We start from the raw sequence: 26,169 nt of genomic DNA, 5'->3' as shown, positions 1-26,169 counted from the left end.
CATGGAGGGGTATGAAGAGGAATGAGGGGTATGGGGAATGCGGGGCCCTTGAGCCGTGACGTTGGTGATGGTGTTGGTCCCTCCATTGGAGGAATAGGGAACAGTAATAATTAATCGTAGGCCTAGAAGGTACATGTATGTACTTGCGAACTAGTGCTGAACAGGACGAGCAACATGTACATGTAAGTACATGCTCTCGTGCATCTTGAGGTGAGGAATCGTCTGGCGTCACAGGAAGCCATTCGATATCATGACATCGAGGTTGATGCCAACTGCCACCGGGAACATGCAGGAAATATTAGTACCATTCAAGCAGGTTGTCGTGAATGGAAGACCCCTGCTGTGTCCGCTACTCATCCTCCATTCATCCCAAATCTACCACTCATACCGTCCGTATTCATCATGGCAACGTAGTCCCATGACGGCAGCATCCATTCGCTTTCAATCGACCACTCTCCACTGTCCGTGTTCATGTTGACGAAGTAGTCCATAAAATGGTGCGTCGGCAAGATGAATGAGAGCTTTTGCAGTTGCTTTTCATTCGACATGCAAACGGCCCAAAAAGCTTGCCAGGACATTGGTCTTCAACCTGACAGGTGCGTCGGCGACGAGAATAATTGATGGAGCGATCCAGGCGATGCGATGCGTCCTGTGGACTCTCGGCGTGTCGTGACGGTGAGGATCGTATGGGTGATGGGAGGAGTTGCAAAGTTGGGCCCGGACGATGACGATGGATACTTGCAGGGACCGCAAGGGCACCGGGCTTGAGTTCCGAGTGCTGCTTTGAAGCTTTCTCCGAGGCGCCCACGAGTGGCATATCATATCCAACGATTGGCTTCCCGTTGTTCAGGATGCAATTCTGCCTCTTTCCCCGACGCTCTGCCGATACTTCCGTTACCACGTCATCTACGCCTGCTTCGCCATGGCCCTCGGGAGAGCACCAGCATGGCTCAACTGGCGTCGTCGCATCATTGTGCTGAATAGCCTTTCGGGCCGCAATGACATCAGATGGTGAGACTCTAGACCGTACTCAACTGACCTGCGCCCGCTTGGAGTCTTCTTGGATCATATTGACGACAGTGCTTGCATGGACTGGATGGAGACGGCGTCAAGTGACGGGGATAGTCGAAGAATGGTACAAACGTACAGTGCTGTGCATGGTGCGAGATGAAAGATAATTCGGCGAGAAGATGAAGGTTTAAGGAGAGAAAAGGGGAGGGCTTGAAAAGAAGAGGCGGTCAAGGCATTTGCACAGTGAGGAAATGATGCCGAATTGAAAGCGATAAAAACATTTCAGCTGTGTGGGAGTGAATTGGTCTCTCGAAAATGAAGCGACATGATTCGCTCAACTGGCCTGACCAACGCGGATGCCCCGACGCTCGTTACCGCAGACAGGAAGGAGATGGGCGAGGAAGGTGCGGGCGCGAGAGCTGGACTTTTATGATAGCGGCATCATCACAGTCTTCGGCCGTCAGAATCGTGACAATTGACTCGGATGGCATTATTGGACATGGCAGGATAGAGTAGAAATCACCAGCACAGTATCCGTAGGAACACCACTGGCTGGGGCAACGGACGCTTGCGCTTGTGTCGTGAATCCTCGTTCTCATACGAGGCGACCCCCGCCGCGTGCAAATTTGACCGGTAGCCAAAGCTGCATCACCAGTCCTTGCTGCGGGTTTTACCCAAGGCATCGACCAGTGTCTATGGGGTTTTCTTGCTTCCGGTAAACGTGTCAAAGGGCAGCGCCGTCGTCTGAGCCATGACGCTGCAGTTCATAGTGGACTGACGTGAATATCTGGCAGCAGCTCAAACGGGATGTGATGTATCATTCATTGACTGTATCGACGTTCGTCCTCTCACAACAGAGTCACGATGAATCGGCAGGTGGGCCACTCGGAAAGCTGGCTGGCCGGACAATCCAGTTATGGAGGTCGATGAATGGCGAGATTAGCGATGGAAAAGCAGCTCAAACGGGGAATTGTAAACGGTAAATTACCTTGCGTATTCACCTTGTGTTGAGCGAGCACGTCACTCGTGCCAGTGCCAGGTGAGTGGCCTGCCCTGTAGTTTCCGGTACATGCATTTGTCATGACATTGCATAAATGCTTCTGAGGGGGTGTGTGCAGCAGAGAGACCGGCGAGCGGACATGCGGCATTCTCGACCGTCTGTCAACACACAGCACGTCGTCCTTGGTGGTGAAACCAGGCCCTGCCTTGGCGAGAGCGGTCCACTGTTCAGTGTTTGATGAACGGCCGATGGCGAATGGCAGCCAGGTGGATGGATGCGTGGCAAGGAAGAAGCGGCCGAGGTGAGCAGACGTTGAAGCCCGAATGAAGTAAACACTCTCGCACTGTGCGCCTCCAGCTCCTCCGCCCGAGCTTGGTTTAACAATCATATGAGGATGGATGATGCCATTTGCGGCTTAGAATACTGCAATTACACTGCAATTACACTGCAATTACACGACAACTGGCATTGATTTAGGTAAAATGACAAGTATCAGTTAACACCGATTAGGCAACAAAACCACTGCCACGCCAGTTCGCGAGCACTATCTGGACTGCGTGCACGGGGATTCCATCCACAGGTCAAGCATGCTGGCATTGGAGCCTTTCCCATATGCGATGCTTGCAGAGATTCGGAACGATCAACGAGGATACCCAATCATGCATCGACTGAAGCAGCAAGTCTTTTTTCTCATCCTGGACGGCGTATGCATGCTTTCTTTTACCTTCAGCCACCATGCCAGCGGTCAGCCGCAATGAGCCTATTGCCACTGTGTTGCAGCTACGTGCACCACAGCCCCGCCACACACATACTTGACCATCGTCACCGCCTCGTCGAGAGCCCTTGGAACCTCGTCCCACACCCGCCTCCCCCCCCCCCCCCTCCCCCCCCTCTCCCCTTCTCCGCAGAATCGTTCAAGTCAACCGCTCCAACGATGAATAGCCATGAGCCCGCCAAGCTAATAACCCCTTCAGATCCCCATGTCACCCATATGCACATGCACATGCACCTGCTTCTCCCACAAACCCTCTGTCCATGGTACAAGCATTCTCGTCCAAGGCTGCCGACCTTCCAATATCACCTCAGAATCACCTTGCATTGAGCTCAAGTAGCTTCCATCTTTCATCTTAAGCCGGTTCAACTGTCAAGAGACGTCTGCATTCATCTCAAGCCGGTTCAACTGTCAAGAGACGTCTGCATTCATCTCAAGCCGGTCCAACTGTCAAGAGACGTCTGCATTCATCTCAAGCCGCTTCAACTGTCAAGAGACGTCTGCATTCATCTCAAGCCGCTTCAACTGTCAAGAGACGTCTGCATTCATCTCAAGCCGGTCCAACTGTCAAGAGACGACTGTCAAGAGACGTCTGCATTCATCTCAAGCCGCTTCAACTGTCAAGAGACGTCTGCATTCCTTTGTTCCTCCTTGCCCCGGACAAAGTTTCCTCCTCTTCCATCATGGCGACGGACGTGCAGACGTTGGGACGGCCAACCTTCCTCGGCCAGCTGTACAACTCCCATACCGGCAGTCTTTTGAATGATTCCCTGTTCCCCTCCGAAATTTCTGTCCAATCGACCGACACCGAGCCCGCGCCATTCATGCAAATCGAGTATGGCGATGTCAGGACGGCCAAGGAGCGGGCGGCAAAGCTCGATGTCTCGGCCTCCCTCTCCTGCTCCATCCTGGGCGGCTCCATCGATTTGTCCGGTTCTGGTTCCTACCTCGATCGCTCCGAGAGCACGGAAGAATCCGCCTCCATCACGGCCTACGTCAAGACCAAGACCAAGCACACCCACCTGCGAATCCAAGAGGCGAACCTGCAGAACGCGGTCCAGATATCGCCGGAAAAGTTGCGCAAGACGGGAGCGACGCACGTCGTCACCCAAATCACGTACGGTGCCAATCTTGTCGCTTCCTTGACCGAGTCCAACTCCACGTCCAACAAGGAGACCGAAACGAAAGGAGAATTCTCCATCAAGGTCTTCCAGAGCATGGGCGGCTTTGCCGGCGCCGAGGGGCAGGCCCGCTTGGAGATGAGCGAGCGGGAGAAGGTGGCCAACTACTCGCTCGAGCTGCGCATGAATGGCGACTTCCTCGACGCGGGAAGCGCCGTGAGATTCCCGGTGACGCCTGTTGCTCTTTCGGCCAAACTTCTCAAGGCAACAGCGCTCTTGAACGTGCCCGTGCCCATGACCTTCTCCTTGACCCCTCTCAGCTTTTTCGACAAAGTTTCCACCGTCCTCCTCTTCAGGGAGCTGGAAGATTTGGAGCTGCAGAACATGATTGGCCTCTACGACAGCATCGTCACTCTTGACCAGGGCCGCAAGAAGCTCTTGGCTAGGGTCAACGAGAAGGAAGGAGACTTCTTCCCGACGTTCCGAAAGGACTGCCAGGCTGGCGAGAGGAGGGTCGAGCTGCTCGTGTCGCAATACCGAGCAAATCTCGGCACTTTTCTCCGCGAAATCCGTGCCGAGCCGGACAGGGATGGTGTCCAGGCCGCCAAGGACTTTCTCCTGACCGGCAACAAGATCTACGACGAGGAAAAGGATTCCTTTGACAAGGCCCTTTCCACCTGGATCGCAAGGATCAACTTGTTGAATTTGGCTGCCAAGAGTGGCATGCCCTTTGTTAGCGTAGCCGACCTCTCGGCGAAGATGAACCTACCAGGTCAGCCGCCGGTGGCACTTGTGTTGGTGCCTCCCAATGTGCTCACAAACACGTTGATCAACACCTACGATGGACTCGTTGACACCATCAACAAGTGGTACGCACAGACGCATGAGCCCGAGAGAGGAGCGCAAGCAGTCACACCACCGCCGCCAATTTCCTTTTGTTCCGTATACGCGGATACGGATGTAGGACTCGACAAGCAATTGCTGCTGTTGGATGGTGAGTCGACGGCCATCAAACAAGCCCTCGTGAAGGCAAGAGGGTCAAATCAGCCTGCCCTGTTGTCCTATGGAGTTTCAAAGGGAGACCATCTCGGCCTTGTCGACTGGAAATACTCCGGAATCGGGGGAGGAGAATCCACGTGGGGAATCCTCGTCGACGAGGGCGCTGGAACAAAGTACGTTGGCGACTTGAGAGACTCTCTGCCCCATGGTTCGGGCACCATGCGACTCTCAAACGGTTCCACCTACACCGGCTCCTGGTTCCAGGGAACGCGCGATGGAAAGGGCACCCTGCGACGAATAGACGAGACTGTCGAGTACGAGGGCATATTTGTCGATGATGCGCTGCGTCATAACGGTCGAGTCATCACCGTCGTTGTCTACAAAGATCATATTCCCGTCGACACGGCCACTTTTGCCGTGGAGTGTGTCATTGATCCGACATCATTGGACCAGATCGAGGCGGCGCTTCCAAAACAAGTGGCCAAGATTGCGAAAGCCTTTGGATGGAAAGACGACGAGAGCTACCGCCTCGTCACTACGTGGGAGGGTCAAGAATACGTCTGGGAGCATTTCTTGGAGAACGAGCGCAACGAGTTCCTTGTCGATTCCGAGTTCGTACTCCTGGAGGCCGCATACCGAACAACGTTGCCGGCTCCTAGGTTGGTTCCGGGCCGATATTTTCCGTATTCTTCACGAATTTACGTTGTTACGAATGGTTCGACATCAAAGAACCTTTCATACTCCGGTACACGCCAGTTTATCGAGAAGGTGTTGCCAATGAACCCTTGGCTAGCTGGGTCGGGAGCAGTTCGTTCCGGTGATGAGGTTGTCAACATTGCAACCCTCGACTCTCTGAACGGAGGTTTGCCGCCAATAATCAAGGCTACTGTTTGGTAGTTGTCTTGGGACAGGACTGCACAATTTGCTCTGTATTTTTCAACTATAGGAATCGCATCATGTTCTGAATGTATGAAAGTCTCAGATGCGGAACCAAATTGAACCATGTTAGGCGTTTCAGCACTGATGATTGACGTGCAATTACAAGCTGGATGAATGCGAGAGGATTGCATGTCAAGGGCACAAAGTTATGGACGACAAACACAGGAGGTGGGGAAACCCGCAGAGTGGAAAGGATTGAATGAATCAATTACTAGCGGCTGCTTGTACAAACTTTAACCGTGTGACATTGCAACAGGCCAACTTCATTCTGATTCCACCACCATCGCTTCAATCTGGATAGCTTGGAACCGTTTTGTGAGAATTCCCGGCATCGGGTACTCCTTTAACGGCGTGAACATGGAGAGCCGCCTCGTGAAGCTACGGTCGGCGAGCCAATCAGCACCATCGGCGTCGTTCAGGACGTCCTCGATCAAATCGTCGGGCCATCTCTTGCTTCTTGTGTAGCCTTCAGGGTACGGACCCGACTCAATCTTCGGTCCATTGACGACCAAAACATAGGGTGATCGCGCCGTTCCGGATGCCGAGAGGTAGAGGGGTGTGAGCTGGAATCTCTGACCATCCTTCCAACCCATCGCTCTCGCGATCTTTGCGGCAGTACCTTCAACCTTGTAGATGTGATCCAGGCCAATCGCCATGGTTGCCCGGCCTAGCCACTCCGATTTCCTGTACGCATTCACCTCGATGATGTTGCTCGAGTAGGGATACAGCATCGTATTCAAGAGCTCGCCGTCGATGGCCTCCTTTTCGGGTCTGTATTCGCCGTCCAAGAATAGGCCTTGGGCAATGATGCGAGAGCCGCGGGTGATTTCCCCAATGCCGTCGCGCTGGCCGTAGAACCACTCACCGTCGTACTTTGTGCCGTCCACGTACGTGACGACACCGTGTCCGTGGGGTACACCGTCCTTCATTTCACCAATGTATCGGGTCTTCATCTTTGCGTCGACGACGATACCCCACCAGTCTTGGTTCAACATTGTCCAATCCTTGCTGGCCGTGTTGGCTTTCCGATAGCCGTACTTGAGGTGAACGGTCTTGGCGCCGTCGCGGGCCTTGGTGAGGGCCAAGGCGATGGAGGATCGTGTGCCGTCGAGCTTCAGCAGCGGGACATCAAGAGCGGCATCGGCGTACAAGGTGTAGTATTCCGCCTTGAGATTATTCCCCTCGTCATCCTTGTCCTGCCATCTTTTGATGTCGCCTCCCCAGGCGCGGTATGCGTTGAGGAGGCTGATCTTGGACACGGCCGGTGGGGTGAGGGCGACGATGAGGGAATTCGGCCCGGGTCTGTTCATGGCCAGCTCAATGTCGGACAGCTGGCAGAGCGGGAAGTTGTGATTCTTGGCCACCTGCTCCACCTGCAGCAGCTGTTGCCACTGGTCAAAGTCGGCGGCGTAAAGATCCAGTTCTGTGCTGTACTTGGGACGAGATTCCGCGACGAATTCTTCGGCCGTCTTGGTCGTGTTCGTCAGGGTGCGATAGTCGCGGAGAAAACGGGCGAGCTCGGCTTTGGCCTGGACGCGAATGGCTTCCACGGCGGACTCTCGGGCCTCGCAGGCGTCGGAAAAAGATGGGAAGAGCGTCAAGTATTGGATGGCAGGGTTGGTCACGGAGCCGGCCTCGAGTTGGATCCGGATGGTCGTCCGGCGTTGTTTCAAGTCGACGATGTCGTCGTACATGGACATGAGACGGAGCAGGTCCTCCTCCTGTAACTCTTGGAAGAGGAGGGCCGACGACTGGCGGTCGAAGCGAGAGATTGGCGTGAGCACAAGCTCGAGGGGAACGCCGACGTTGCCGCCCTCGTCCGAGGAAAAGGGCAAGCCCTGCTGCAGGGTCTCGATGACCTGCTCGGGCGTGTAGGGGGTCGTCTGGACGTAGTCGATGTAGTCGGCCACGAGGGTCGTGCTGACGCTGTAGCCCTTGGCCTTCTTGGCGAGCTCGCTGGTGATGTCGGCGCTGCCCTCGGCCTTGGCGAGGCCGGCGATGCCCTGGAGGATGGACAGGCTGAAGGAGCCCTTGATGTTCTCGTCCGACGACGCGTCCGACTTGCCCTGGGAGAAGCTGCCGAGGACGCTGCCGCCGTAGGTTATGGCCGTGACGACGTGGGTTGCCCCCGAGGCCCTGATCTGGTCGCCGTCGAGGACGACGTTGGTGACGAGGGGTTCGTTGCTGAGGTCGAGCCTCTTGTGGATGGTGCGACCTCGGATGACTCCGGTGATGGTGACGGACTCCTCCCGCGTGTCGGACCTGTCGAGGTAGTCGCCGAAGCCACGAACGGTGACGGTGCCTCCGCAGATGGAAACGGAGACCGAGGCCGAGACGTTGAGCAGGTGGGCCCTTTCCTTGGCCGTCTTGACAATCTTGACTTCGGCCTCGGTCCTCGGCGTCGGCGTCGTGACGGTGGCGGCGGCGACCTTGGTCTTGTCGAAGAGCGAGGCGATGCCGAGGGTGCCCGTGGTGGCATCGTAGACCTGGCCGAGGAAGCTCAGACGGCCCAAGGCCTGGACGACAATTTCCGCGTCGGCGTCGGCCATGCTGATGATGGCTGATGAATCTGATGGCGAGGACGCGTCACGAGGGGAAAGCTCTGCGGTGAGTGATGGATGAGGACGGACAGAGTCGTCGTTGCCGTTCCGTCGAGCAGAGGGATGAGGATGGAGGCCAAATTACGGCGAGAGGAAGCGAGCACCGTCCGGTTCGGTGCAGATCAGCGTACATGTACGCCGTGCTCGGTCCATGGCTGGCTGGCTGGCATGTCCGCCACGGTGGCAGCTGCATGCGTGGAGAAGCCAAACGCCAAGTCGGTGAGGTGAGGTGAGGGGTAAGTAACAGGGAGGTCTGGAGGGGCGAGGGCGTGAGCCTTCAAGAATGGAAGCCCTCTCTGTGCGAGTATGATTGCATGCCGAGCGGGTGCTTTGCCCGCAGCCGCGAGCAAGCAAAGTTTGCCCCCTAATATTGCGAAGCGGCAAGCTCGACGAGGAAGGGCGTGAGGTGTGCGGCAGGCGAGGAGCGGGTGGCACACTTGCACCCCCTTTGCTCGCTCGCTCCATACTCGGTCCATCACGATGACGAGATGTTGCCGTTGGCCGCCTCGCAGTGCTGATCCGAAAATGACATCACCAACTGGCTGGCTGCTGGCCGAGGCGGCTTCCACAAGTGGGCTTGTGTCTTGCTTTTGTCGTCTTGGCGGATGGGTCTAGATTTCCGCTCCACCATGCATCGATCTCCCCATGACGACGATCGAGAGGACGGGATGGATGTACGGACGGAGCAGAGTATTGGGTGGCTGGGATCTGCCGTGGTCTCGTGCCCACCGGCGTAATCAAGGTTCACGGCGGTGGCATGGCGAAGATGTGATGCCGATACGACGTCGATGGCCGAAGAAATTCTGCAAGCAAGGGTAGCGAAACGAAGCGAAGGAAACTAGAGGAGCGGTGGCGGCATACGGCATAGCTTAATGTTGGATCCGCGCCACCAGGTGTAGCTTCCGTCCCGTGTCGGCAACGATTTGCACATGGCTCCTGGCCTAGCAGCATGGTCGTTGGAGGAGGCAAACCTAATCAGCGTGTACGAGGTCATCGCGGCATACACTCTTGCAGCTCAGCACCACTGGCGCTGCCGTGGGGTAAATCAATATCGTTCTATAGGGGCCGCCGCCATAAGTGCGGTGTCGGAGCGGCTCTCAGAGGACGACTGGGTACGTACTCGTTCGTTGCATTACTGATTCCTAGGCACCGTATCGGTACTCCGTACAGTACTACCTACTCCGTACAAAGTAGGTACTAGGTATGTGCGAATAATACGCTGTACTGTACTCCATGGGGGTTGCTGACTAGTAGCTACAGTACGGTATTATCGCTGCCCAAGGGACGGCTTGCGCGGTACATGCAGTACCAGCATAGGTATAGCTGGGTGACAAAAGTGTCGATTCACTTTGTGGCATTAACGCAACCAAAATTGAATCGTCAATTTTGTCTAGCAACTGGCATCCAGGGAGACGAGGAACTAGGCGTACATGGGCTGGTTGCCGCCAAAGTGGCTGTTTGAACTGTCGCCGTGGCTATTGAATTTTCACCGCATAAAAGCTTAACCCAACCCCGGTTTTACGACAGCGGGCGGCAGGCCAGGTAAAGCATGTAAACGTGGCGATACTCCGTACTGTGCGTGCACTGTATCAAAGTCAGTCACCACGAAGGCATCCCCTCCATTTTTTTTTCATGCACTTGCTTCGTCGAGTCTGTGCTGCACCGCAATATGTACGTACCATTTGAATCTGGATCAACGGCAGGATGACGGCACTCTAACCTATGCGGCGGCGTTTATATGAATATTGCAGTATCAATACTGGCCACGGCTTAATCCCGCCCAGCAAGTATCCAGCCGTCCACTCTGCCAGCGTTCGACATATCCTGGAGTGGTATCTTGTGCTTGGAAGCCGTCCTGGGACGTGCCCAACGCGAAGCTGCCAGCGTGCTCGCCACAAACTTACCCACGAATATATATACAGGAAGCTGCCAATGGCCCCTTCCTTTCACTACTCCGTAGAATGGCTGATGGAACCGAAGGTAATCGAAGGGCAGGGACAGATTTCCACTCATCCTATTGTGGCCATCAATGTAATAATAATAGTACTCCGTAATCTGAAGCAATTCTCGCGAGTCGGACCGATGGAGGACGATATTACCGTACTTTTACCGAAAGCCAGCACCTTCCTTGCAGGAAAGGTCGTCCAGCAAAGGATCTCATAGTCGCACCTACCTTTCTCGCTAAATTCCTGTTTGCAGCCAAGGTCGTCAGGGAAAGGGCGTTGGGGGTGGCCAAGTTGAGCAAATGACGCCGTTTAATTGCCTCGACACCATTCACTCCCACACGGCACGGGCAAAGTCTTTTCCGTTGTAAAACAGCAACTTCTACGACTACGACCAGTCTATTCGCCTTCGAAATGTAACCATCTTGTTCCTTTCAGCGCACGCACGCTATATCTTGGCCATTTCCCAACATGCTTCGTTCAATGCCACGGCAACGTTTGCAGCGTCCACTCGATCCATGAAGCTCGCTTGCCGTTGCTCACTCCAGAGGTTGCGACATGGTTTCTCTTCATCATCGTTGCCGTACGGCTCGGGTCCAAATCGCCTCAGCCAAAATGCATGCCGCTGCCTGCTTCCGTCATTTGCCCTGCATGGTCGACGGCAATGACATGGAGCACGCGATGGCAAGCTGAGCCAGGCTACCTGGGTAGCGACTGTTGCATCCACGGTTGCAAGGTATTCTTCGTTCAAGCGTTGTGCTGACGCACGTATTTCCGCATTGGTTCTCCGGAATATCTACGGATTGTCTTGTCTGGACACATGGCGTTGACAGGAAGCAGCACTGAATAACTCTGGTTTTTGATTCAATTTTCGCTTGCTCCGGCACCCGACGAGAAAGGCTTCGAAGATGGGGCTGCGCGATGGCGAGTAACTGTATGCCTGTGGCACCGCCGTTGCCCTCTATCATTAGGCACGCCAATGTCAGATCTGATGGTGACCAATGGCTGGAATGAAGAGGTCCGGCAGCTAGCTACCTAGTACCCAGCGATATGGTTACTACGCGCATACATGATTGCACATACGGGAGCTGCATATGACGGCAGCAAGCAATGAATTTGCAAAGTAAAATTGTAGTGACACATGCATGCGATGCAGGCCAACGAATATAAGTAGATTGTCATTGTTGACAAGTATCACAGCTCTATACTTGAGCAAGTATTTGTATGCCGGGTACACACTACCATATATTGCTATGCGGTATTAGCAACTGCTTAAGTGCATACTTGGGCAAATGCAAAACTCGGATTACTGCAGATACGGCCTCATCGGTGTACTGTACGGCGCACGGCACACCACAGGAATACATTGATAATTGCACAAGTATCGGTACGTACAGTGTAGGCCAGAGCTTTGAGCAATGAATTTGTACAGTAAAATAGTAGTGCCACATGCATGCGATACAGGTCAACGAGTACAAGTAAGTAGATTGTCATTGTTGATGATACGCATCACAGCACTGCATTACTTGTGCTGGGTGGGACAAATACCTATGCGGTATTACCAACTGTTTAAGTGCATACTTGGACAAGTACAAAACTCGGATTACAGCAGATTCGGCCTCATCGGTGTACTGCATAATAGCACACATTACTGGAATACTTGCGTAGTAATGCCGACCCACATGCACTTACGGAGTACTCTTCTCCATTACTCTGAGTGGATCCTCGTCATTTATCCAGTATCCAAATATTTGATACTGTACTGTACTTGCTGCTTGCAAAACTATGCGTATAACGGGGCATTTCACTGTCGCCGATTGTACTGGCACTAGGGACAAGGCAACGTACCCGCGTTTATGCCTCCTCCCTTGGTCTAGTTTTCGGCATCCTGGCTTCGGACTCGCCCATTGTTATTCGTTGGGGATTCATCTGCCGCGAGGCAAATCTCGAGGCCAACCGCGTCGCCTGAGAGACCAGTCGATGCCACAAGCTACCTCATCACGACGACCTTTGATTACCGACGCGACCTTGGCGCTCTCATGAAGGCTCAACATGTCTGCAAGCCCTCCCGCCGCAATGGAGCGTCCCAACGTGACGGAAGACGCGAGTTCGGATCACGATGTTGACATGAAAGATGCGTCGGAGCCTGCGGGACCTGACAACGACCAGAGTCCGGACCGGAAAGAGGCCCAAAAGGACGAGCCGCAGCAGCCGGCGAGCGATGCCGAGGAGGAAGAGGAGGACGGTGACGACGAGGACGAGGACAGCCCCGGCATGTTTCAAATCATTCAGAAGATGACCACATACCTCTGCACCGTGGAATCAGAGTAGGCTTCCCCGGGCCGCACTTGCCCCTCCCCGCATCTCGGGGGACACCGCTGACGGGCACGGAACCGCGCAGGGGCGAGGAGCTTGCGGCTGGTTTTCAACGCATACCGAACCGCCGCGTCCTTCCCGATTACTTTGAAGTCATCGCCGAACCAGTCGCGTTCAGCACGATCCGGGTACGTCGCGCAAGCCGATCGCTCTCCGGTATTTTTTGCTGACGCCGTGATGCAGGGGAAACTGCAAAGAAAGCTGTACACGTCCGTTTCTGAATTTGTCAAGGACGTCGCCCAGATTTGCCACAACGCACAAGTGTACAACCGGCCCTCCGCTCCCATATTCAGCGCCGCCGTGCGGCTGCGAGATATTTTTCAGGAAGAGCTCCGAAAATTAGTCGGCAAAGGCCACATCTCCGAGGCCGACGCCAAGCTACCCGACTTGGGCGAATTGCCGCCGGTCGAGGAGTCGTCCTCTCGAGGGTCCGAGGTTGGAGATGCGGAAGATGACGAGGACGATGACGAAGAGGATGAGGACGACGACGACGACGAGTCATCCGACGACGACGACGATGACGACGACGACGACGACAAAGGGGGAGGGCGGCGCCGACGCCGGCGAGAGCGGAACCGCGACCGATCCTTTTCCGTTCGACGGGACCGCGACGACGACAAGGACGACGACGGCCACAAGAAGCGAGGCCGCCCGCCGATGGTGCTGACGCCGATGGAAGCCCGCATATCTTCCATCCTGAAGGGGCTGAGGAAGCCCAGAAACACCAACGGGGGGCTGCTCATCCTGCCGTTCGAGAGGCTTCCCGACAAGTCCCTGGTCCCTGATTACTACCAGACCATCACGCAACCGATCGCCTTGGACAACATCAAGAAGAAGGCGAAGAGGAAGAAGTATCGAACCGTCGACGACGTCATGGCCGACGTCGAGCTCATGTTTGAGAATGCCAAGCTCTACAACGAGGACGACTCCGAGGTCCATCAAGCCGCCGTGGAGCTGCAGCGCGAGGCGCGAGAGCTGGCCGAGATGGAAAAGGCCAAACCGGATGACGACTTTCGAGACGAGGACGGCAAGCTTCCGCTCGGCGAGATAGAACACAACGGACGAGTGTGGAGAGTCGGTACGTCGCGGCCTCGGCATTCCATACCCCATCTCCCGTGACGTTGCGCTGACGTGGATGGCTCGGTAGGCGATTGGGTGCACATCCGCAACCCCAACGATTTGGCGAAGCCCATCGTCGCCCAGATATTCCGAACGTGGCAAGATCGCGCCGGACAGAAGTGGATCAACGCTTGCTGGTATTACCGACCGGAGCAGACGGTTCATCGACACGAGAAGCACTTCTTCGAGCGCGAGGTGGTCAAGACGGGGCAGTACCGCGACCACCAGATCGGAGAGGTGCTCGACTGCTGCTTCGTCATGTTCGTCACGCGCTTCAACAGAGGTCGACCCCGTGCCTTCCCGCCGGACAAGGACGTGTACGTGTGCGAGTCGAGGTACAACGAGGACAATTTCCGCTTCAACAAGATCAAGACGTGGGCGAGCTGCGTGCCGGACGAGGTGCGCGAGAGGGACTACGAGATGGACCTGTTTGACAGCCCACGGCGCATGAGAAAGGTGCCCAGCCCGATCAAGCACCTCCTTCGCGAGGACGCCAAGGAGACGGATCCCCTGCCGAAGCCGACCTGGGGCAGTCCCAACGCTCCGCCGATTGTCGGGGCAGTGCACAGGCTCCGGCCAGGGCCGAACGTGAGTAGATGCTTTCGATCCCCCTCGTCGTGCGCCGTTCCGTGTGCGCCAACCCTTGCACCGCACTGCGTTTGCTTGCTGCCTTGAAATCGCTGACCTGCTTCGTGCCAACGCAGGAGTCGCCGCCGCCGCAAGCAACACCACCACGACCGATGCCTGCTGCCGGGCCTGACGCGCCACTCGACTCCCTGCCACGGTCGTCGATGTCGGCGGCGACGCGTGAATTCGCCGATCATTCCGCTCGCATGGCCCAGCCTCACTTTCAAGGACCCGGACCGTCGCCGGCTCCTGGCCACTACGGCAACGTCCAGCCGGCGCCTCACTTTCTGCCGGGCACGCCAGCACCGATGGGCAGCCATCCGTTGATGCACCAGACGCCGGTGCCGATTCCTCACCAAGCTCATCACATCATGCCGGCTGCCCAGATGCCGATGCGGCCGGTGCAGTACCAGCCGCATCAGCAAGCCGGCTTCCCGCAAAACTACGCACCCGCCTACATGCCATCGCCCGTGATGCCGGCTCACGCACCGCCGCCGATGAACAATCCTCTCCCTGGCAACTACACGCCGGGAAACGTGCCGCACATGCCGCGGGGGGCGTCGACGATGACTCCGGCTGCGGGAGGTTCCGCGCCGCACGCCAACGTGTACAATCCACCACGACCGCCGGAGGTGTACATTCTTCCCGACAACGTTCACGAGCTGCTGCCTCCCGAGCTGTGTCGAAGCTTCCAGCGCGACGGTGCGGGACGGATCCTGTTCTTCACTGCACCGCCACTCGAGCGCCCACGCGGCGGCCTGTCCCCCCGCGGCGCCGCCCTCGGACACAGCATCCGCTATCTGTCCGGCAGAGACGACTGGCGCAGCGAACGTTTGAGGAAGCGAAAGGCGCGAGACGAAGCAAGGGCGCACGAGGCGTCTGCGAAGCGCGTCGCGCTCGACGAGCACCCTACTTCGACTCGGGCAGACGCCGTCATGTTGCAGGCGGCGGGCGCCATTGGCCGCTGGTTCCAACGGTTGGAGGAGGAAGTCGACGAGTGGCGAACCGATGCCGGCTTGGACGGATGGAGCATTGCTGCCGACGAAGGCACCGTACGACGCATGTGACGTGGGATTACCGATAGGCCATCGGTGGTGGCAGTGGTATGGTGATTTGCCATGAGGTCTTGGCGGACCATGTACAGTCACGGGCCGATGTGAGGAGAAGCAAACATAACGTCAGGATCCTCTCGGAGCAGCCTGGCAAAGCAGAGCTCTGTGCAGCATCTGCATCCATGACCCCTTTACACATTCTAGATCCTTGTATACCATTGCAAGTCGCAGTTCAACTTTTACTTGATAACAAGCAAAACTACGGCCGGCCGATTGCAGTCGAATCCTCTCGGAACAGCTTGGCAACATGGAGCTCTGCGCAGCATCTGTATGCATGACCCCTTTTATACATTCTAGATCCTTGTATACCATAGAAAGTCGCAGTTCTACTTTTACTTGAGAACAAGCAAAACTACGTCCGTCCGGCTGCAGTAGAATCCTCTCGGAACAGCTTGGCAGCATGGAGCGCTGCGCAGCATCTGCATGGCTCTTTATACATTCTATACCCGTATGTACGCCTATTGAAAGTCCCGCGTCTGCTTGGAACGGCAAAACGACATCCGTCCAACAGCAGTCGGTTCCTCTCGAAAGGGTTTGGCAAAGCAGAGCGCTGTGGAGCATCTGCCTGCCTCTTCATCCATGCTTCATCCTCATATACTCATACATATCGTACCGTTCCATGCCGAGACATGGCGTAGCGTGCTTCTGTTTCCAACGTAATCCAGCCTACCGCTCGTTATCCAAGGAGAGGGCAGGATGCGCTACCGTAGGTGGAACGGGTTGGTGCGGAATGGAAATCGCACACTCGCACGAGACCGCGGCTCGACGGTGGGGAGGGTCAAAGTCCCGACGTCACATGCATACGGCATCCATCCGTTCTTCCATGATGCGTCGGACTCTCTTCGTCATGGCCACGGGCCACGGGCCATGAGGATGATGGCCTGGGAGCCACCCGTGTGGGTGCCTGCACGTGCGTGCTCATGCTGCTTCGCCCTCATACTGCGACTCCAACGGCCGACCGGTCAGCATGTTCTTCGAGTTCAGCCTCACGCTCCACTTGATGGACTCGGTGATGCCCTTCTCGCGAACGCCGCCGTCCTTGCCCGGGGACTGGATGTCGCTATCTCCGGCGATGCGGCCTCGAGGTCGGTGGTGAAACATCATGGTCGGGCTGACGCTGACGCATTTCATGTCGTAGCCGCCCGTGCTGCCGACGGCCAAGTCGTGGATGGAGTCGCGGCAGACTTGGGCGAGAGAGTTGTCAAAGGCCATGTGCAGGCCCTCGAGGCTCAGGGCGTGGAGAAGCTTCCTCGCGCCGGCTTGGGAGACGGCGTAGGCAAAGGTGCAGATGGGGCCGGCCGACAGGTGGACGATTCTCGTCAGCGGCGGAAAGGCGGACCAGTCGACGAGATCGGAGACGTGGCGGTAGGGCGGCACCGTCTCGTCGTTGCTGACGATGTACTTGGCCGTGATCTTGGCCATTTGCTCCTCGTCAAGGTGGAGATTCTCGTCGAGGAACTCGGGAAACAGCTCGCCGCAGTGACCGGGCCACAGAACATCCCAGGTGTCGCCGTAGGGGGAGTGCGGCGCCCTCGAAGACTCCCCAAACAGCTCCCGGGCGCCCATGCCGACGGCCTTGAGCTGCGACTTGACGTGGACGTCCCAATCGACGTCGTCCTCCATGATCAAGGCAGACGAGTAGCCCATCTCGACGACGCTGCGGGCCGAGGGGTGTCAGCGTCGAGGGGCGTCAGCGTCGAGGGGGGGGGGCGAGGGCTCGGCGTCGGTGACGGCATGCTTACCGTCGGATGGCATCCATGTGGCCTCTCCAGCTGCCGAGGAAGTTGTCCTTTGCGCGGTCGACGTCGATGCCAAAGGGAACTGCCTTTTCCGAGATGGACGAGGACGGGACGCCGTCGACCCAGTCAACGTCGATGCCGGTCAGCGAGGCCATGAGGGCGATGGCATCCCGCTTGTCGCTTCTTTCGCGAAGGCCGACGACCATGATCTTTTCGAAACCGAGGGTCCTGTTGGTGACGCGGTCGAGATCAGACGGATACATGGACTCGTCCGTCAGCCTGGGCGGCCGAGGCACGGCCTCCGGTGCAGGGCTCCGTCTGCTTCCCATCCCATGGCCGGGCGCCCAATCCAAGAGGCGGGCTCCCCTGCGAGCGAGGAAGGCGTAGAGCATCAAGACCGAGGCGGCGGCGACGACGGCCAGCCGCGTGTGGCGAGCACCGTGCCGGCCCATGGCGAAGAGGCTCGGACGACGTGGAGAGCGGTCTAGGACGACGGCGACGATGGCGAAAGCGGGCGGCGTCGAGGCGAATCAATCATGAGCACGGCTTCGACGGGGATCCGGTCATGGACGATGCGGTGGATGAAGGGGGGACGGAGGGAGAGGCGGCGAGGTGCTGGGCGACGACGACAGCATGAGGAACAAACTGCACATCGATTGGGGGGAGGGGGGAGGGGGTGGAAGATGTATGGTCGACGGGAGGTTGAGCCCCAGAGATGACTGTCTCAAGAGGCCATGGAGGGGAGAGGGTGGTGGAAGCCGGCCGAGACACCTCCAGGTGCTGCAGGGGACTGACAGCACCGGGAGGGCGCCAACTGCTGGTTGAGGACACCTACAACGACTGCTGGGCAAGGACGCGTGCAGGGCAAGGACACCTACAGCTATCCAGTACTGCTGGGCCAGGACACCTACTGCCGGGCAAGGACACCTACTGCTGGGCAAGGATAGCAGTGTACATGCTCTGCACACACTCTGCACACACTCTGTACACACTCTGTACACACTCTGTACACACTCTGTACACACTCTGTACACACTCTGTACACACTCTGTACACACTCTGTTCTCCGTACCCACTCTGTACACACTCTGTTCTCCGTACACACTCTGTACACGCTCTGTACACACTCTGTACATGCTCTGCACATACGCAGAGGTTGGGCGCCCGGCAATCGGTGCAAGTGCTCGTCGGGCAACCTTGACCCCTACGCGAAAGGCGGCCAATGAAAGGACGGTTTGGCCGAGCTGTACGTCATTGATTCGACGAAAAAAGTCCACGGCGATACTTGTGCCTGTACACTGTTCTCATGGCCCTCCGGCCACACTAGGCCTAGTCTGTTTTATCATGCCGCTTCTTTCTTCATCGGGCATCGAATGCGGCACCTTTACCGGATTAGGGGTTTTAGGGGTGTCGGGGAATGCGGCAAATCGCAGGCGGGGGTACGAATACGCAGGTACTCGGACGCTAACGGTGCGCAAGCGTGCTCTGTATTCTGGACGCTGTATTATTATTACCTTGTCCGTACAGCAAGTAAGCATAACCGGATCCGCGCAGCAGCTCGTGAGACAACAACGAAGCTGTGACACCGCCCGCAGACGCCCTTGGATTTGCCGTCTGCGTCGGGCCTTTGCCCGTCTCGTCGCGTCTGACCTGTCGTCGACTGCGACGATGCAAAGGCCGTCGGGGATGACGATGAACAATGGCGTTGGGGATGACGATGAGCAATGGCGTCGGCAAAGACCAAGTCGCCGATGCACACATGTTGGCCGAGCAGTGCAAGCAATGGCATCAGCACTGTAGGTCGTTGCGGCTACAGCACACGTCCCTACAGGAGGTGCACATATAAGTACAGTAGGTGGGTGGGTGTACTTACTTGGGCGTACAAGCTATGCGTCATGTACTAGGTACGCAAGCATGCAAGCGTCCGAGTGGGCGCATGCATGTATAGGTACCGAGTAGGGCAACTAATGGTGGTCCACGGCGTTGCATTTTGCTGCGGCCCCGTGGAGGATGCGTCGTCGGTTACGGATCCGATGGACGATGGCATCGATCCACTCGCCATGGCAGCACGGCAGTTTTGCCTTTGCCATGCGGCACGGAGTGGTCATGGTGTGCACGGCAATTCGGGAGGAGCCAAGAATGCCGGTCGACGGCGTGTAAACACCACGGCTGACAGTCCTTGGCGATCGACTTGGGACGCCGGCATGCCGCGAGCAGCACGTCGACAGGCAAAAAGCAGCCATGGCCGACGCGCACGGCAGACGCGCACGGCAGACGCGGTTCGCTCGTGATGCTTTGCGCACTTGCCGGTCGATCATTGTCGGTCGTAGATGGAATCGGCCGTCTTGCTTGCACCCCCAGAGTCGCCTGACGGAGCAGAGAACGAGGCGACGGACAAAGTTGACCGAGCAAGACAAGGCGCCGCCGCTGTCATGATGGCTGTCATGACGGTAGACAGGGCTGGGAGGGAGCACGTGCACGTTGATAAATTCCAAGCCGGACCATACGGGGCAACAATTTTCCGAGCGAGTGCCCTGTTGTGCCACAGTACATGCTGCACATGTACATCTACATGCAGTGCAATCTGCAGGTACAGAGCACACTTGCATGCAGGTATTCCTTGGTACTCCGCACGTGCAGCAACAAAAGTACCTATACAAGTCCAGCGTGAGTGCTGTAGTGTAATTTGCATGTACTGTACAGAACCTGCGACTGTACGGTCCCATTAGGTACGAGGTACTCCGTACTGTACTTGCACATGCAAGTAAATACTCTTAATTAATTACTGTGATTAAAATCCCCCGTACTCCCTACTCCCTACTCCGTATTTGTACATGTACAAGAATACCAAGTACCTGGTCCCTCTGCCGACGCCGGTGGTGGGCAAGCACTTCTTCACGTGCCCACTTGATGGCCCGTCAAAGACTTCCACTTCGAGTCCTGCTGTCCGTTTCTTGCACCCGAGTCTGCCGTCCTTTCTTGCACTCGAGCCTGTCGTCGCCGTCCGTTTCTCGCACCCGAGTCTGCCGTCCTTTCTTGCACTCGAGCCTGTCGTCGCCGTTCGTTTCTCGCACCCGAGCCTGTCGTCGACGGCATGCCGTTCCGATAGCGTACCGTCCATCGATCCGCCCACGATCCGCCCACGAGACGATGCCGGCGGCCGGCGGCCACGGTTCTCCTCGACCGCCGCGGCGCCTCGCCACGCCGTATCCATGTCGGCCGACTTCTGGGCCGGCTACGTGAGCGGTGCCCTCGGCATCGTCGTCGGCAACCCGCTCGACATCATCAAGGTCCGACGGCAGGCATCGTCGCCCTCCCCTCTGCCCCGCCACGCTCGAGGCCTGGCGGCGAGGCTGACGACGGGCATCGCCGCGCCGACGCTCGGCTACGGCGCCCTCAACGCCCTGCTCTTCGTCTCCTACAACCGGTCCGAGGCGGCCCTCAACCGGCTCCTGTCGACGCGGCGCAGCCTCCTGGCCACCTGGCTCGCCGGCGCCCTCGGCGGCCTCTCCATCTGGGTCGTGAGCACGCCGACGGAGCTCGTCAAGTGTCGCGCCCAGACGGCCTCGCCCGCCCTCTCGAGCTGGGCCGTCGCCCGGCAGATTGGCCGCAGCCACGGCCTCGGCGGCTTCTACCTTGGGGGTCTCGTCACGGCCCTCCGAGACAGCATCGGCTACGGCTTCTACTTCTGGTCGTACGAGCTCGCCACCCGCAGCTGGCCCGCCTCGCCGGCCTCCTCTCGGCCGTCCTCGTCGCTCGCCCACGACGCGCCCAAGGTGCTTCTCTGCGGAGGCCTCGCCGGCATTGCCACTTGGGTCAGCATCTTCCCCCTCGACGTCGTCAAGACGAGAGTCCAGGCCCAGGGCGAGCGAGGCGAGCGTTCGGGCGCCCTGACGATTGCGAGGGAAGCGTACCGTCGGCACGGGCCCGAGGTCTTCTTCCGCGGCTTGGTCGCCTGCAGCGTCCGCGCATTCGTCGTCAACGCCGTACAATGGGCCGTTTACGAATGGATCATGCGCGAGATGGGACATGGCCAAACGACCGTGGCAGCGTTCGACACGGCACCCGCACCCGCACCCGCAGCCGTGCCCGTGCCCGTCGAGTGGAAATGACGTTGTCTCATGCCCGTCGAAGCTGCATCACCGCTTCACCCATCGATGGACCACCTCGCGTGCATACCTCGGTAGCACATGCACAATTGCCTCGGACGCCCATCGCTCGGAGGAGGGTTGTAGCAACTTGTGCCTGTTCGTTTGCAAGCACGAGTACACCTGCCACACACCTCTGCCGCTGCACGTCAAGTACACGCAGGTGTACCGTATTGTCCTGGAGCGTCCCGGCCTCGGCCTTGATCGTGTGTGCAAGCACTCCGTAATCACACCTACATTACAGTGCTTGTGCTGTAATGATTAATCATACAGTGTTATACTATACTTACTTGACGCCGTACAAGCAAATACATGTGCGGGTTGCAAACAACCGGGAGTCGCAGTACGGCACGATAGACAATGGTTTGATAACCACATTCTTTTGAAATTCCTTGCTCGAGTACGGAGTAGATGTCGGGGCATTGGAGGCGTTTTTGCGATATGCAACGGTGTGTTCGTCCAGCTGGTAGGCACCTTGAGCAGCTTATGCGTCAGTTACGGTATTGCAATGTACAATAGCCTGTTCCGAGTCTCGCAGGCAGCCACCCTAAAGTGCAGCGTGCCCGCAGACGTGTGGTCGCAACAGATGGCGTGCTCCTGATGGGGACCGTGAATGGACACGAAGCCGGTGATTTGGGCCGTTTGCGCGGTATGCAAAGGTAATCTGTCGCCGGCACGGCAGGTTCATGCTGTACGACATGTCCTCGGCGGTGAGATTTTTCGTGTAGCCGATGCAGTTGGCATGCGTGTCGGTGGCGTCTCTACCTCTTATCTCTTCACCATATCTCGTACGGCCGAGAGGGCGGTCAAGCTGTGAAGAAAGTTGTTTTATCTTCGGAAAAAGGCTGCCAGATGGAATGGCGGTGCAGAACGTATCAAAGTCATCTGCTGTTCGTAGGAAGCCACCTGGGTGGAAAGTCGTGGAAAGGGCCTGTCGAATGGATGGCACACTCATGGTTCCAGAGCTCGCCAAGGCCAAAGAGCTATTTATTTTAGACGGCGTCCGACTATCGCTGCTAGAGGGCGTTTTATCGACAACATCCGTCAGCGTCTGCCGCGTGGACGCATAGTCGGCCGTCACATAGAATCCCGAGGCCGCGTGGTGCTGCCAGAATTCGTCGACGACTTCCGTCACACCCAAGGACGAAATGGCGCCGCAGAAGACATCCAGATATACGTTCCCGGCAAAGGCCCAAAGGCCTCCGACGTAGAAACCCCCATGGCGAATCCACGGCGTGTCGGGTGCCGCAAGGTTGCGGCGTTCGAGTCCAGGGTGCTCGACGTGGGTGGCAAAGTAGGCCGCGTCGGCGAGGGCCAGCTCGGTCGATAAGAAACAGAGGTTTTCGACAGCAACGTTAGAATTCAGGAAGCCAACTCTGTATTGTCGGTGCTCCAAGAGGAGGTCAATACTGCCCGTCGCCCTCGTCAGCCGAGAGATGAAGCCATGGCCAGGGATGTGTCGGTACAAGTCATCGCTCGACTCGCCACGCCGAAGTCGGTAGTAGAGTTGCCATACTGATCGTTCATAATATCGAGCCAGTACGGCAAAGGAAAAATTCATTCGAGTGCGGCTCTTGGTGTGAGCTGTCGTGGAAGGAATCGACAGGCATCGAGAGGTAAAAGGGCTGATGTGAGGAGACTCGTTCACGGTTCGCAGCACGCTTCACGAAACGTCCAAAGCCGCGGGCCGTGGCGGAAGAAAAAGGAGTGGCCATCTGCGGCGGGTGGATGGTAGAAGCATCTCCGGCCGTCTCTGTGAGGGCCAGTGCCAGCACGGAGGTGGCAAGACTCGTTCCGGCCAGGGCGGTGAAGCGGCCGACTGCGTTCAGGCAGTACGGCTGGTCAAGTGATGACTACTTCGCTACTGGCGTCAGGGTTTTGGCCGAGTTCCTTTCGAGGTCCGTCCAACGACACCCGTCAGCCTGGTTTACGTCGTGCCGCAAAGGAATATAATCATCAACCAGTCACTGTTTCATGTGCCTCGTCATTCGCCATCGCGGCTGATGCGTGGTACATTTCTTGTGGCAAGCATGCTTCGTCGTCGTCGATGGTGATTATTCCTACGCATACGAAAGTAGCCAATCTCCTGCTCCAGCCGTATCGCCACTCGACTCACACTAGAAACCACGGAAACACACAGACACGGTGCATCATGAGCCTGGCATGATCATGTCCGTTGGTGGCTCCCAGCTTCCTACCCTACGCTGTTCCGAGCCAATCTCCAGCTCCAGCCGTACCGCGATTCGACGAAAAACAACAGCGCAGAAACGGAGCAGCATGAACCTAGGATGGTAAATGTCCATCCGAGACCTATGCCGTCAATCATCTCTTGGAGACAAGCGATAAAGGCGGCCGCCAAGATGCACCGGACGAGGTTGAACGCTGCCTGGGCGGTGGCGGGTGCATCCTGGTTGATGTCGATCAAGATCGTATTGATAATCTGCATGCTCTTAGTTGCACCATTCGAAATGGGAAGCCGTTACGGAAGGTGCCTACATTGAAGCAGGTCTGAATCGACCAGCCCATGAAGAATAGAACGGTCAAGACGGCCGCAAAGTGCTATCGGAACCGGTCAGTCGGTGAGCGGCCAGCCCTGTCCATTTCCGCAAAATGCCCTGCGGTTCAAGGATGGAAAGGGAAAAGACAGCAAAACTCACCACCTCCTTATCGGCGAGCCATCCATAGAGAACAGTAAAGGCGACGGACGAAACGGACGGGACGCATACGCTTCTCATTCGGGCCTTTTCGATGGGAAACGACAGCAGCTCGTCCCCGTTCAAATGCTTCTCTGGTAGCCCGTGCGTCTTGGCCGTGACATGGTAGTCGTGGTCGATGAGCTTTGCCGACACCAGAGTCGAGAGGACGGCGCCGGCACCAAAGGACAAATATACCAAGCCGGCCTGCAACTCGTTGAAGGAGTAGACCTGGATGAATGTCGACGAAAGCGACGTGTGGACGCAACAGTAGACGACGTACAGGATCCCGCCGGCCACAATGTTCGTCGCCGTGTCCTTTCGTCCCAGCATCGCCAAGCTCTTCAGCGGGTTGCCTGCTCCAGCTTTGGAAAGGTCAAGCGGCGCCTCCAGGCCGTGATTCCGTTTCCACGGTCGTATGATGGCGGTGAAGAGCGGGTTGCAGTACGGAGGCGGCTTGCTGCCGCCGTTTCCGACCAGCCCTCGGTTGGTCTCCGGCAGGCATACCATGATGGCGGCGAGGCAAACGCCCGAGGCGATGGCGAGAAATCCGAATATCCATCTCCATCCAGGCCCGTGGGCCAGAGCACCGCCAATCACGGGGCCAATGCTGGGCGCTGTTGTGATGCTGCTCGTTGTCAGTTCCGGATGGCGCCATGGTCGTCCGACACTCCCTTGTGGTCGTCATTGCTTACCCGAAAGAAACAGCGCCGACGTACGCTCCACGTTCACTCGGAGGGGCAATGTCCGCGACGACACCGTACGCCACCGAAACGGTCGCTAGGCATTGCGTGAGCCGGCCGGCTCGTCCATTGCTCGAGTCGAGACGCACCTGATATTCCCGCCGCTTGGGCTACACGCAGCACCAGCAAGGCCGGCAGCGAATTTTGCAGTGTGCAGCCGATGCTGGCGCCGACGTACAGCGTCAAGGCAAGAAGATACACCGGCCGTCGCCCAAAACTATCTGCTGCGCCCCCCAAGATGGACGGGGCGACACCGGAGACGAGGAGGTAGGCAGTGACGGTGATGTGGATGAGCTGCGTCGTGGTACCGAGGTCGCTTGCAATCCGGGAGATGGCTGGGTAGAAGATGAAACTGCTCAAGGTCGAGAACCAGGCAGCAAAAGCAATCAACGCCGTGATGCAGCGCCTCTCGTTTTTGCTGAGAAGGGTGTATGGCATGTCCACGTCGACATCCTCTGATTTCTGGTGGGCCATTCGCTTCTCCTCCTCTTCCTGCGGCTGATTCTCCAGCACCGGTTCTGCGTGACTCATTGTTGCAACCTGCTGAATGAACATATAGCTGGCAGTCGAAATACGGCAATAACTCAAATTTTCATGTTCCGTTCGGACTGTTAGGCTTGGGTGTGTGTAAGTGTGCCGTGTCCGTATCTGTGTCCCCGTCCGTGTCTGCGGCGAGGTTGATATGATCACATGGGCAACCAAACGGATCAAGTATTGCTCGGACGCATAGGATCCGAGAGGAGGCCGAATCAGAGACATGCAGCGGACCGATCGACAAAGTCACGCAGCTAGTGGTGATTGCCAATGTGACGGCCGAATCGACATTTCTTGCTCTCCTGACCCCGTGTCGTCGGCCCTATACCAAAAACTTCATCCTGCTGAACATCTTTTGACACGCAGCAGCAAAGGAGCAGCCAATACATGTCACACTCACTCACACTCGGTTTCCAACATATTCTCTGCGAATAATGGAATAAGAAAAAATGCCATATTCAAATGGTCCCACGGTAAGACAGAGGGCAATATATGAACGGGCACGACTTGCCTTCATTCCATGATCAAAGACACCATGATCGTTCTCAGCATTCTGGAACACAGATAGGCGATACTTGAAAGTCTTAAATGCAACACCGCCGAGTTCCGCCGCGGCGAAGCCAGCCTGCCCATCGCATCTAGCCATGGTTTTTGCTTCGTCTCGCAAGCCGTGGGCAGCGCGACAGTGGCTGC

At 57.1% G+C, this 26,169-nt stretch overlaps 7 protein-coding genes across 7 annotated transcripts; 3 read left to right on the top strand and 4 right to left on the bottom strand.

Moving 5' to 3' along the window:
• Window positions 1–228: 228 nt before the first annotated feature.
• DCS_03151 (uncharacterized protein) lies at window positions 229–578 on the bottom strand (the record flags this gene model as incomplete). Its single annotated transcript, XM_040800475.1, has 2 exons — window positions 229–272; window positions 389–578. The coding sequence occupies 2 exons, from the start codon at window positions 576–578 to the stop codon at window positions 229–231; spliced, it is 234 nt and encodes a 77-aa protein (XP_040661358.1).
• Window positions 579–3,466: 2,888 nt separating this feature from the next.
• DCS_03150 (uncharacterized protein) lies at window positions 3,467–5,800 on the top strand (the record flags this gene model as incomplete). Its single annotated transcript, XM_040800474.1, has 1 exon — window positions 3,467–5,800. The coding sequence occupies one exon, from the start codon at window positions 3,467–3,469 to the stop codon at window positions 5,798–5,800; it is 2,334 nt and encodes a 777-aa protein (XP_040661357.1).
• Window positions 5,801–6,105: 305 nt separating this feature from the next.
• Window positions 6,106–8,391, bottom strand: DCS_03149 (uncharacterized protein; the record flags this gene model as incomplete). Its single annotated transcript, XM_040800473.1, has 1 exon — window positions 6,106–8,391. The coding sequence occupies one exon, from the start codon at window positions 8,389–8,391 to the stop codon at window positions 6,106–6,108; it is 2,286 nt and encodes a 761-aa protein (XP_040661356.1).
• A 4,046-nt stretch (window positions 8,392–12,437) lies between these two features.
• On the top strand, window positions 12,438–15,574 carry DCS_03148 (RSC complex subunit RSC1; the record flags this gene model as incomplete). Its single annotated transcript, XM_040800472.1, has 5 exons — window positions 12,438–12,712; window positions 12,787–12,889; window positions 12,945–13,839; window positions 13,909–14,468; window positions 14,585–15,574. 5 exons carry the CDS (start codon window positions 12,438–12,440, stop codon window positions 15,572–15,574), a joined length of 2,823 nt encoding a protein of 940 aa, XP_040661355.1.
• Window positions 15,575–16,537: 963 nt separating this feature from the next.
• On the bottom strand, window positions 16,538–17,810 carry DCS_03147 (uncharacterized protein; the record flags this gene model as incomplete). The annotated part of the gene is made up of 2 exons (XM_040800471.1): window positions 16,538–17,276; window positions 17,362–17,810. 2 exons carry the CDS (start codon window positions 17,808–17,810, stop codon window positions 16,538–16,540), a joined length of 1,188 nt encoding a protein of 395 aa, XP_040661354.1.
• Window positions 17,811–20,192: 2,382 nt separating this feature from the next.
• On the top strand, window positions 20,193–21,470 carry DCS_03146 (uncharacterized protein; the record flags this gene model as incomplete). Its single annotated transcript, XM_040800470.1, has 1 exon — window positions 20,193–21,470. The coding sequence occupies one exon, from the start codon at window positions 20,193–20,195 to the stop codon at window positions 21,468–21,470; it is 1,278 nt and encodes a 425-aa protein (XP_040661353.1).
• Window positions 21,471–22,053: 583 nt separating this feature from the next.
• On the bottom strand, window positions 22,054–25,473 carry DCS_03145 (uncharacterized protein; the record flags this gene model as incomplete). The annotated part of the gene is made up of 7 exons (XM_040800469.1): window positions 22,054–23,090; window positions 23,155–23,325; window positions 23,790–23,946; window positions 24,003–24,065; window positions 24,164–24,827; window positions 24,895–24,979; window positions 25,032–25,473. 7 exons carry the CDS (start codon window positions 25,471–25,473, stop codon window positions 22,054–22,056), a joined length of 2,619 nt encoding a protein of 872 aa, XP_040661352.1.
• Window positions 25,474–26,169: the final 696 nt, after the last annotated feature.

Source organism: Drechmeria coniospora, chromosome 01 (assembly GCF_001625195.1).
Source record: "Drechmeria coniospora strain ARSEF 6962 chromosome 01, whole genome shotgun sequence".
NCBI lineage: Eukaryota > Fungi > Ascomycota > Sordariomycetes > Hypocreales > Ophiocordycipitaceae > Drechmeria > Drechmeria coniospora.
The sequence above is the reverse complement of the archived record's forward strand: the minus strand, read 5'-3'. Positions and strand labels throughout refer to the sequence as shown.